General features: G+C 45.2%; 1 protein-coding gene across 2 annotated transcripts in view; it reads left to right on the forward strand.

Moving 5' to 3' along the window:
- Nucleotides 1-2,344: 2,344 nt before the first annotated feature.
- ANKRD52 (ankyrin repeat domain 52) overlaps nt 2,345-12,307 on the forward strand; it is a 60,178-nt gene continuing 50,215 nt past the window's right edge. Inside the window, exons 1-2 of one of the 2 annotated variants that reach the window (XM_082212414.1) lie at nt 2,345-2,926; nt 10,063-10,146. In XM_082212414.1, coding sequence (XP_082068540.1) covers nt 2,900-2,926; nt 10,063-10,146 — 111 coding nt within the window. In that variant the 5' untranslated portion in view covers nt 2,345-2,899. The remainder of the gene's footprint in view (nt 2,927-10,062; nt 10,147-12,307) is intronic. The other variant, XM_082212413.1, reaches the window with a different exon arrangement.

Consider the following 12,307-nt stretch of genomic DNA (forward strand, 5'->3'; position numbering starts at 1 on the left):
TCCCCTGCAACGTAACCCCCAGTGTAAGTAGAGAGTTGCCTGTACCTTTCATGAGTTTTGCACATGTAGCTTTTATTAATCAGTTAACATACCCTCCAACATTTCTCTGATGAAAATAGGGATGTCCTATTCCATACTACTACTACTAATAATAATAATCATATTATTTATACCCCGTCCATCTAACAGCATCGCCCCAGTCACTCTGGGTGGCTTCCAACATATATATATAAAATAAACATTAAAAAGCTTCCCTATACAGGGCTGCCTTCAGATGTCTTCTAAAGATTGTATAATTATTTGTCTCCTTGGTTTGGGGGTCGCATAACCCCATACCCTCCAGCTAATGCCAGTGTACTAGAAGAAACAAAGATCATCAGTGTTAAAGCAATGATTCTTCAACACCACCTCTGTTGGACTGTTTATGTTGTTCGGATGCCTGATTACTGTCTTCCAAAGCAACTACTCTATTCCGAACTTAAAAATGGAAAGTGTAACGCTGGTGGTCATCAGAAGAGGTTTAAAGACTCTCTCAAGGCAAATACTGTATTTAAAATGTAGTATAAACATCAACAATTGGGAAACACTGGCCTGCGAGCGCTCCCATTGGAAAACAGCCTTTACCAAAGGTGTCATGGGTTTTGAAGACACTTGAACTCAGGACAAAAGGGAGAAACATGCTAAGAGGAAGGCACATTTGGCAAACCCTCACCATGATCAATTCCTGCCTGGAAACCTATGTGCCCCCTGTGGAAGGACGTGTGGATCCAGACTTAACCTCCACAGTCATTTACATACTCACTGTTAAGACCATGTTCATGGAAGGCTATTTTACTCAGCTACAAGTGATCGCCAAAGAAGAAGACCCTCCAACATTTCTTTGATGAAAAAAGGAACGTCCTAAGGAAAAGTACATTTTAGGATCAAATCTGTAAATCCAGAAAATAGGGACACTTGGAGGGTCTGCAGTACAGTGGTACCTTGGGTTAAGTACTTAATTCGTTCCGGAGGTCCGTTCTTAACCTGAAACTGTTCTTAACCTGAAGCACCACTTTAGCTAATGAGGCCTCCTGCTGCTGCCACGCTGCCAGAGCCCGATTTCTGTTCTTATCCTGAAGCAAAGTTCTTAACCTGAAGCACTATTTCTGGCTTGTGTAACCTGTGTGTAACCTGAAGCGTGAGTGTGTAAACTGAAGTGTATGTAACCTGAAGCATATGTAAGCTGAGATACCACTGTATTTTTAGGCCTGCCACCTTAAAGCACTCTCACCTGCTTCTAGGGGCAGAGGGGTCTTCGGCCCCTCCAATAAAATATTTGAGGGGGTCACCTCCTCAAAAAAAGTTGATGGGCATTGCCATTCAAATGGTGTGCATGTGATGCATCATGTGATCAAATGGAGGGTTGGGTTTACCTGGCTCCCCCAATATTTTTTTCAAGTTGGCACCCTTGCTCACCTAGGAGCACCTTGCTCACTTGAACTGAACCTAAGGCTTCTTCCATGTCAAGCCCTCTGGCTATGTCTGTTTGCTAATAATAATAATTTTATTATTTATAACCCACCCCTCTGGCTCGGTTTCCCCAGCCACTCCGAATGGCTTACAGCATATATAAAAGCATAATAAAACATCAAGCATTAGAAACTTCCCAAAACAGGGCTGCCTTGGTATGTCTTCTAAAAGTTGTGTAGTTATTTATCTCCTGGACATCTTGAAGGAAGGGCTCCACTACTGAGAAGGCTCTAGTGCCAACTCTGAGCCTTGGGGGATCACTCCGATAGTGGCTTGCATACGCCTGCCTTCTTCACGTTAATTAATACAGAGCGAACACCACCACCGTCTCAAATCAGAACGGCTAAATCAAATTGGAAACCCTCCCTCGGCGTTGCCTTTCCTGCTCACTCCTGACTGTGCATCAAGCAGGGTGGAATCTGCACACATATTAAAAAAAAGCGCTGTGAAAATGCTTTTTTAATTCAATTTTTTTTTTGAAAAAATACATCGAATCTTGCATAGCTCGCTTTCGCCAGCTAGTGCCGCATTTTGTATACTGCACTTCACAAAAGGTTTAAAAAATTTTATTTGCAGCCCAGTCCCTTAGGTCTCACAACATAATGGGCGATGAAATTTAAAAGGGAGGAAACACCTAAGAAACACCAAATCGCAGTACTTTTGTGTGTAGGGAAAGAAAACAAAAAGCGATAGTGCCTGGGATGTTTCAGTAGGCATTTGGGAACAGGAATAACAATAATACTATAATAATAATAGTAATAATAAAATAATAAAATAATAATAATAGTAATTATTATTATTATTATTATTTATTACCAGCCCATATGGCTGAGTGTGGATATGGCATGGCTAGTGCCACGCGCTTGGGTGTTACTCTGAGGCGCCAGAGGTGCCCTGTATCCCCGAATTAAGTGAAGCAACAAAAATAATATTTGCGGGAAAGGGAAACCAGAATAAATTTAAAGCCGTTGGAAGCGCCTGAGGTAAAAAATAACAAGCCGCCTCCCAGGATGCTGCGTGAGCGCCTCAGGCCCGGGCCATTTCTCCCCTCAGGAGACAAGGCCTGGAATGAGGGTCCCCTCAGCCCTCGCTCCGGATGCGCTGGGCGGGCTGCCGGCCTCGCCGCCTCCTGGGACAGGGCGGGCCTCGGCGGCTGGGCCTCCCCGGCAGGGGTCGCTGCTTCGGCGCAGGCCTACATCCTCCTCCTCTCCTCCTCCTCCTCTCGCTGCCTTCCTCCCTCCGGTGGGCGGGCTCAGTTCGCTCTCGCCGCCCGCCCCACCACCACCAGCAGCCGGAGGGCGCCGCGGCAGCCGAAGCGCGATCGATGCCGGGAGCTCGGAGGAGGCGGCGGCGCTGCTGAGCGAAGCGCGGGGGGCGGCCCCGCCCGGAGATGGGGATTCTCAGCATCACGGACCAGGTACCGGGGCGGGGGGGGGTGCGTGTGTGTGAGAGAGAAAAGGAGCTTTCGCCGCCCTCCTTCCCTCCCTCACCATCCTGCACAACAAACATAAGGCACCAGACCCGGCCTCGGCTCCCGCCTTCCCGCGCTCGGCCGCGCCGGCTACGCAAGCTCGGGGATGCGCGGCCTAGTATGGAGCCGCCCACCCTCGCGCGCCGGGAGCGGCCCTGGGGTCTCGTCTGAGGGAACCCCGGCCTCAAGACTGGAGAACGAGGGGAAGGCAGGAGAAAAGGAGCCGAGCGGGCGGACCTGGGCCCGAGCCAGATGCTGCCGCCGCCGACATCCCGAGAAGGCCGTCGGCGCCCGGGCTCCGCGCAGAAGCCTCGCTTTCCCGCCTAAGGCGAAGGAGCTGCTTGTTTTCCAGGCTCTCGGCTCTCTTCCTTGCCTCTGCTAGAAAATCCCTTCGCTTTCCCCTCCATCTCTGTCTAGTTAGCTATCTATCTAATCCTCGGAACCAGCTTTTTGACTCGCATTTGCACCTGCGAATTCACCCCCCCCATACACACGTTTCTCCTCTCCCCATTGCTAACACTTTGCGCTAGCTTCTACCTCTCTTTTTCCTGCTTTCTGAGATTCAAACACCCGCCCCCCCAATCCTAAACGATATTTTCCCTCCGTTGCCACAGGACCTTTTCTGTATTTTTAGAAGTGGCAACAGAAAGGTGAATTTCACACACACACATATCATAGTTTTGGGGCGAAAGACGGACTTGCACCTGGGAGGACTTCTTTTTCTGTGCAAGTTCTAAAAGGTGCAGGAACCTTCCCCAGGTATAGACAGATTTTTCTAGCAAGCCTGTTTCTTGTCCATTCTCTGCTTCCCCCATCCATCACTGCATCACACTTGGCCAGGTCTTTGGATTGCCTCTGTTATTTCCTCTGTTATTTTTTTTCTAATGCCCCTATTCATTTATACAGACCAGCGTATCTGCCCATGGTTCAAGCCTCCTGTTACTTCTTAAACATCTCTCCGTTTCAGAGCCTTGGAAGTTGAACCACTGGTCCAAGGCAAATGACAATTCCTTCTGGCCAAAGTCAGGCTTGCTGCTCAGCTGCGTTGTGGCACAGATGGGCAAGAAATTTTTCATGGACTTGGTTTCTGTCCACATGCATATAAACACACTTGCACAAGGTGACTTGCCCCTTTTCTACCACCCTCTCCCCTTTTGCACCTTGTAAATCTCAAATCCTTCTAGTGCTATTGTGCTTTTGGCCTTTGTGTTGGTTTCTTGCATAGCCTGTGCATTTTCTCCATTCTTGTTACTTGCATGAGGTTAATCTTGCTTATCTCTTCCATAAAACGATCTCTTTCCATTAGGGTTGCCCTATGTTTCCCAGTAGATTGGCATCTGATCCTCATTCTGTGAATATAGCAGGAAACATATGTTGAATTTCTCTTACACCCGTTGCTTCTTAGAAGACGGTAAACTTGATGACAGTTGACCATTCAATATTCTGTTACAGGATATAATGAAACCCCAAGGGTTCTGCATTAAGTATTCCTGTAACAGGGGCTTCCCTTACTTAATGTAGAAAATAATTACTATGTGCATGAGTAAACTTAGGGATAGTAACCAAAACTATCTTACTCATTTTTCTGTTTCTCCAGACATCCCAGAAACATTTGTTCTTTTAATACCACCCACGTTGAGGAATTTTGCCTTTTTACTTAAGTGTGCAATGTTTACTTGGCCAATGCAGATTCACTGCAGTGCCTGAGATCACATCCAAAACACATATTTAAAGCACTCTTATGGCTCCCCACAAATAATCCTGGGAACTGTACATAAAGGGTACTTGGTTAGGAGGCTCTTCACAGAGCTGCACTTCCCAGCACCCTTAAAAAAACCACAATTTCCAGTGTTGTTTGGGGGGTGGGGAGCCATGACTGTTAAAGTGGTGTGAGTGTGCTTTAAATGTATGGTGAAGATGTGATTTGAGTTCTAAGCTCCACCTGATCGATCTGCCTAGTGGTAGTAATTATCATCATCATTATTGGTGAAATGCCTTTCAGGAGTTTGGGTAGTATGAGTGGAGGGCCTTCCCTGCTATCCATCTGTTGCCATTGGGCAAAGAAGGAACAGAGCTGGCTCTCCATGACTGTCTCTGGGCTTCACTTGCCTGAATGATAGACAGTGCCCCCCCCCATCTTGTATTGTACTTGTCAGGGACTTACGTGTATGTGCAAACAGATGCACTGCCTCCTCCATTTCTTGGAGGTGGAAGCCAGAATCTGGCATATATGATAATTGCTTCCAAAGCATATTCAGTCGCAAAGTGCATGGCAATAATTCTCATTTATCTTCATGCCAATCGTATGAGGTAAATCATTTATATTTAGGCCTGCAAAATTCCAAGTTTCCGACAGCTTGAGCTAGAATTTTTTTGTTAGTGGGTTTTACCTCTGGACCCCTTCTGGCTGGCACTAAAAATCTGAAACAGGTTCTTGGAAATTTCTTTAAAAATTCCAGCCCCGTTAATATTCCCATTATGCTGATAGATAGGTGTCATTAGGTTTTCCAGGTCCAGCACTTCAACCACACAAATGTAACTTGGATTTTTGAAGCTAAAGCATTCACCTTATTGGGTGTGTCATTTCAGCTGCTCAAGGAGGTGCCCAACTCTAAATTGTGGAGGCATGATGATCATCTAGGAATTGTTCTTCTCCCTAAAGGAGGGATGCAGAGTCCCCTGCATTCCATCTGGATGACTCATTCCTCCCCCTTTATGCCTTCCTCCTTTTGCTGCTATATCCAAGCACTCTGGTGGATGGAAGGAAACCTGGGGTTAGCTGGACAAAAAAATGCTGCATCTGGAAAGATTCGCAGAGGCTGGAGTTTTTCTTTTGGAAGACGAGATGAGCAGATGGGACTGGCAACCACTCTGCCTTTCTACTAGGCTGCACTGTGTGTAGGAGGGCCATGGGGGCATTTGGTACAGCTCTAGTGTATTTTCCCTCTTCTCATGGGATTGCTGTTTAGAGCTGTGCCAAGTAGATAAGGGTTCCATCTTGCTTGTGTACTTTGATTGCATGCCTATTCAGTGTATGCCTTGCAAACCAGAGCTATAAATGATAAATAATTGAGTCTTACAAGCCTTTCGTGTTAAGCATTGTGTGTGCACAAGGAAAGGCTTGGTAGAGTTATGCAGTCAAAATGAATTTACATTCTGATCAGTGTACATAGAAATGTGCAGGACGTGTGTGTGTGGACTGGGTGGTATTGAAAGGTATAGCTGCTGACAGTATAGCTGAATAGGCATTGTGCCCTTAGATCCGTGTGCTTTATTTTCCCTAAACAATTGTGAAATATCTTTAGGTCAAACTCCAGGACATCTTCGTAAGTTTTATAGGTTTCGGTTGCAATCCTAATCATGTGCATTCAGAAGTAAGTCCAGTTGAATTAAGTGGGGTGACTTCTGAGTAAGTGTGGTTGGGACTGGAGCTTTAAATGTCCAGAAGGAAGTACAAATTGCAGAGAACTCAGAGGAGGTCTCCTGTGTTGTTGCATTGAAGCTTGGAACAGGCAGAAGTGCCAACATTCAGCATGACGTAAGACCTCTATTTCCTTTCTTTTGAGTCCTCTGGAGTGAACAGAAATGTTGGAAGCGGGGGAGGTTCTTGCAGTTTACACTGAGCTTTGGAGCATGCAGAAGCACCAAGAGTTGTGCTGATTCTGCCTGCTGTGGAGCTGTGCATACCACAGGAATCTGGGATAGCAGAAAATGTCAGTGGCAACCCAGAATAGTCACTTGTCTACAGTGGTGCCCCGCAAGACGAATGCCTCGCAAGACGGAAAACCTGCTAGATGAAAGGGTTTTCCGTTTTTGAGCTGCTTTGCAAGACGATTTTCCCTATGGGCTTGCTTTGCAAGACGAAAACGTCTTGCAAGTGTTCCGATTTTTCCCCGCTCCCCCCTTTTTCTAAGCCACTAAGCCGCTAATAGCCTTTTAGCCACTAATCCGCTAAGCCTTTAATAGCTGCTAAACCGCTAATAGCACTAATCCGCTAAGCCGCAAGACGAAAAAATCGCTAGACGAAGAGACTCGCGGAACGGATTAATTTCGTCTTGCGAGGCACCACTGTACTGAGCTGAGCCAAAAATTGTGGATACTTGCCTTTGGAACTACAGCTAGCCAGAAGATTCAGCATAATTTTCTCTTTATTACCTATCATTGGTAAAAGGCAAGCTCAGAAGTATTTGCATGCGCCGGACCTGTGAATTTAGGTAAATGTTTTCCTTCATTGACTTCGTGAATTGTAGTTACACTGTCAGTAGTCTAGAGAATTCTGGTGCATCCGCCCTGACTTGTCAAATTAAGCATTTGCTTTATGGGTATTTAGATTAATTGGCTCATTATTTATATAGTGATTTCTGTCTCACATTTCTAGTGTCCATGCACCACTCAGAGTGTTCTACAACAATTTAAAGCAATACAACATAAAACAAACATTCAATGAAAAATATACAATAAAAATAAAGACGCAGAATAAAATGTGAAGGAAGATGGAAAAGAATGTCTTCCCCAGCTGGTGAAAAAAAGCCGGGGGGGGGGGCATCCATAGGTTAATGCGTTTCACAATATTGGTGTAGCCACTGAGAAAGCCCTATTGCTTGTCACCATTAATTATGGTTCCACCTTAGATGCTTCCACCCTGCTTCTGATCTTAGGAAGCAGGTAGGTTGCTATGATCTCTCAGGAATCCTGGACCATAGCCATTTAAGGCTTTAAAGATAATCGCCAACACGTATTGTTTCTGTTCTAGGGTAATTGACTTAACACAATTGCTTTTTTAAAAAAGCAAGAAGAAATACATTCACAGAAGTCAGATATAAAAGCCTGATAGAAGCTTTTTACTGAATTTGGCCCTTTGTATCCTGTGCTTGGAAATCTCTATATTTGTAGTAGCAGATATTATTTAGTCTGTATCTCTAAGGAGGGCCATCGTTTAGTTACAGTATGCATATTTCAGTATTAGGCCCCAGATTTGATCAGTGGCTTTGTACATATGAAACTCCCAACTTCGGTCTCTCACTGGTGTTAGGAAAGATGTCTTCTTGATACCTTTGAAAAACGAGTTTAGTGTGTTGTCCTATTGGTTGTCAATCCAACCTATTTAGACTTAAAGAGAGATGGCTTTTTATACCTTGTTCAGATTTTTGTGGCATGCTATATTTGTTTATCTCTAGAATAAGAGCATCTCAGAATTGTTGAGTTGGAAGGGACCCCTGAGGGTTGCCCAGTCCAACCCCCAGCAATGTTGGAATCTCAACTAAAGCTTTCACAGCAGATGACCACCCAACCTCTGTTTTATTGAAATCAACATACACTACATTCACAGCATTCCCCTGATCCACCAAGTTTGTAACTTTTATTAAAAAAATATATGAGATTCTTCTGGCTGCAGAAATTGGTGGCCAGATTGCTCACTGATCCTCGCCTGACTGCACAGGCTGCTGATTAGTTTCTGGGCCCAATTCAAAGTTCTGGCTTTGTCCTATGACTCAGGACCACAATACAGTACCTCTAGTAATGCCTTTCCTCACATGAATCTACCTGGGCCCTGAGATCATCATTTGAGACCGATCTTCATGTGGCCCCCTGCATGAAAGAAGGCAGCAACATGAAAACTGGCCTTTTCTGCTAAGGCTTCCCATTTGTGGAATGCTCTCCCCAGGGTGGTTCAACTGGTGCCTTTGTCTAATTCTGTGTTTCCCAACCTTGGGCCTCCAGCTGTTTTTGAACTACAATTCCCATCATCCCTGACCACTGGTCTTGCTAGCTAGGGATGATGGGAGTTGTAGTCCAAAAACTCTAATTAACATACCTCTTTTAAATGTGTTTTTTTGGGGGGGTTATTGGTTTGTTGTTTTTGTTCTTATCAAGTATTTAATGTTTTTGTCTTGTATTTTACTCTGTGTACCACCCTGAGATCTACGGGTGAAGGATGGTACACAAATCTGATACATAAAAATCAATAAATAAAATATGGGGACAACATTTACCTGTCTCCAGTCTGCAGGGACCTCACTTGTTCTCTCACAGATTATAGACAGAGGCAAAGTAGCTAAGTGTTCCCTTACCATCTCTTTTTGTACCTTGGCCTTCAGCCGCCTTCTTGAATCGTTTATTCTGTAATCACCAGGTTGGCCACTGCTTTCCTTTTGGGTGAAGACGGGCACCAGGCAATTGTGCCTTATGTCTGTCAGAATAGCAATTCTCCGTCTTCTTCACACAAAGGACCTATTACTTGCTTCAAACACAGCTGAAGAAACCTTTAAAAATTATTTTTCACCACTCTTGCAAGCCTCTGGCCCAAAAATCTGTGTCTGGGGTGAGGGCATGGAATTGATTTTGCAGCTCTAGTGACACAGCATGGCTCCTGGCAGTCCTGCTTCTGTGTGTCATGTTCCTCCAGGGGTTTGTCTCCTGCTGTGGGCAGTCTTCCTCCTCCCTAGGGGCACCACACCTTTTCCGCTGTTCCCAGGCCACTCTGCTCTAGCGAGAAATTTTTCATCTTGCCCAGTAGCTCAAAGTGTGAAAAGGCAGGCCTCAAGTTGTTGTACCATCTCTTCCAGCAAGGCAACCAGCTCGCACTGTTGCACATTCTCAGGTAGGAAGACAAACATGGTACAGGTGTTGCAAGTCACTGCAGCAATTCCCTCGCCGTCCACATGTCTTGGTACTATGTATACCATGAGACAGCGCTCCAGGCCTCTCCTTCAAAATACCCTCAGAAGTCCTGGTTATGAGCTCCCAGAGGCTGCTTTTCAAGGCCTCATTTTTCACAGAGGCACTCACAATATAACAAGGGCATACAAGTACAGGGGACAGCCATTTTGCACATGTTCAATTGGCGCATGACCATTGATGCATGTGCCGTTTTCGGCCCCAGAAGGGGGTGGTGTGGGCTTATGCACACTCTGCAGATGCATGTAATGACCCAGGGTGCAACCTCTGCGCAAACAGGGAGTTGCCTGTATGTAAAAATAACAAAGATCCAGATGGGAAAAAATGAAATAATAAGCTAGCACATAACTATTCCCTTTCTCATCCTGCTTGTTTTACAGTTGCTCTTTTCTCCTCCTCTATAGCCTCCTCTGGTCCAAGCCATCTTTAATCGTGATATAGAGGAAGTACGGTCATTGCTGAGCCAGAAGGAGAATATCAATGTACTGGTAAGTTTTGGAGAACCACTTTTTCCTTGTAATACTGAACCTGCTTCTTTCAACTTTGCATGAAGATTACAATTTCCTTTTGGCTAAGCTTCCCTCACCACCACACACACATTGTGGGTAGAGCAGGGAAGTACTATTTGATCCATGTACTATGTGTCTCTTTTAGAATTTGTGTTTAAGAACTGGATGTGCTAAAGCAGGGGTTGGAAGCATCTTTGGGCCCATGGACACATTTGCAAACCAGCAAAGCTGTTGTGGATACCATACACTCACAAACTATACCTGTGTGCACACTGTAGTCACACACATTCAAATCACTCTCCCCTTCTGCTAGCAATTAGGCTTTATAAACCACTGCTTGTTTATTTCAAGCCTAGTTGTAATTTTATGTTGTGAACTGCCCTGATGTGTATAAAGGGCAGGATATAAATTTAATAAATAATAATAAAATAATTTCAGCAGGTTGCTGGGCAGAGTAGTTGAAATTTGTGGCTCCAGGGATGGCCTCTGGAGGTGCTGGTGTGCCTGCAGGTGCAACGTTGGCAACCCATCTGCTAAAGTTTCCCAGCTTAGCAAGCTTAAATGCTTGTTTTAACTATTTAACTACCGTATTTTTCGCTCTATAACACGCAGATTTTTTCTCCTAAAAAGGAAGGGGAAATGTCTGTGCATGTTATGCAGCGAATGTGTGCTCCCTGGAGCCGAAAAATGAGGCAAAAATCAAACCGCGCTTCAGGGAGAAGGGAGCTCCGTGAGAGAGGAAGCTGTTGCTTTCCTGCATTCTGCCTCAGGGTCTTACTGCCCACCCGCTTCTGTTTCCTTGCTGTGTTTGCTCAAACGGAACAAAGAGCAGGGGAAGCCCCTCCCCTCCAGGCAAGTAGAGAGGAAAGCAGAGCGTCCTTCGTTCTATCCTCTCCCTGCTCCGGAGGGAACAATGTTTGTGAAGGGAGAGAGATTACAGGTTCGGCTTAAAATTCTGATTTGACTTCCTGCTTTTTGTTTTTGGAGACACACAGCATTCAAATATGCTTTCTTCCATTTAAAAGGATGAAATCCTTAAACAGTGTTTTGCCTGTAAATTCATGCGATCTGGAAGATTACAGTGTCTGTACCTCTTAAGGGATGGCAAAGCTTAGGTTTCGCTGCTAAATAGTTCTTAATGCAGATAAAATGCTTTCTTCTGTCATGCTGGTGGGAGGGAGAGAGAGAGAGAGAGAGAGCACGCTGGCTGGCTTGTGTGGGTGGGTGGGGCGAAACTTTTGCCTTCCTTTCCTCACGTTATAGCCCTCTCCTGCATTCTTAGCCTTCTGTGTTTTTCCTTCCCTCCCCACTTAAAATGTGGTTACAAAGCATGGATCCACATGGATCCTCAGGATCTTTGCATTGGGTCACCCCAAATTCACCATCAGATCACATGTCTGTGGCCACAGCATGAAGCACAAAAATGATACGTCCACTGTTTCATTCAGAATATTTTTTCCCTTGTTTTCCTCCTCTAAAAACGATGTGCGTGTTATAGAGCGAAAAATACGGTACTTGTTTTGCCACTGTGGTGCAGTGACTGGATATTCGTCTTTGACAGACATGGGTTTAGAATCCAGCTTAGTCACACTCTTGGTGGGTTTATTGCCTAGTTTTCATCTCTGGACCTCAGTTTCCCATTTGTAAAATGGGAATGTTGGTGAACACAGGGTTGTTGCGGTGACAGATACAGACTGTGAAGTACTGTGCAGACACCGAATTGGTATACAGGGCTGAAAGGCCCACACATCACCCGTAAATGTTGACTTTGTTGGGAATCGGCTGTACCAGATGTATTAGTCTAGCTGTACAGAGCGGTGGGTGGCACTGGGATCAGCTGTTCTCTTTGGCACCAAGTGTGTTCTGGATTAGTCTTGTGGCCTCTGAGTGAGAACAGCCTGTGTTGCAGTGGTGTTCATCTTGTTCTTGTCTAGCCCACGAAACAGTAATTGGCTCTTCATTTCATCTTAGCTCATTCAGCTGAGGTGCATTTAATATAGGCCCATTATAAGCCGATTTTATGTGAGAAGGTGAAACTCTTAGTGTTTGGAGCAAACCAGGAGGTGTGACAATTAAATGCATCTTAGGCTGTCTCCAGAACATATCAGTAGTAGCCCAGACTCAGGAATGTGAGAAATCT

This window comes from Podarcis vaucheri (genome assembly GCF_965113315.1).
Source record: "Podarcis vaucheri genome assembly, chromosome: 2".
NCBI classification, from domain to species: Eukaryota; Metazoa; Chordata; class Lepidosauria; order Squamata; family Lacertidae; genus Podarcis; species Podarcis vaucheri.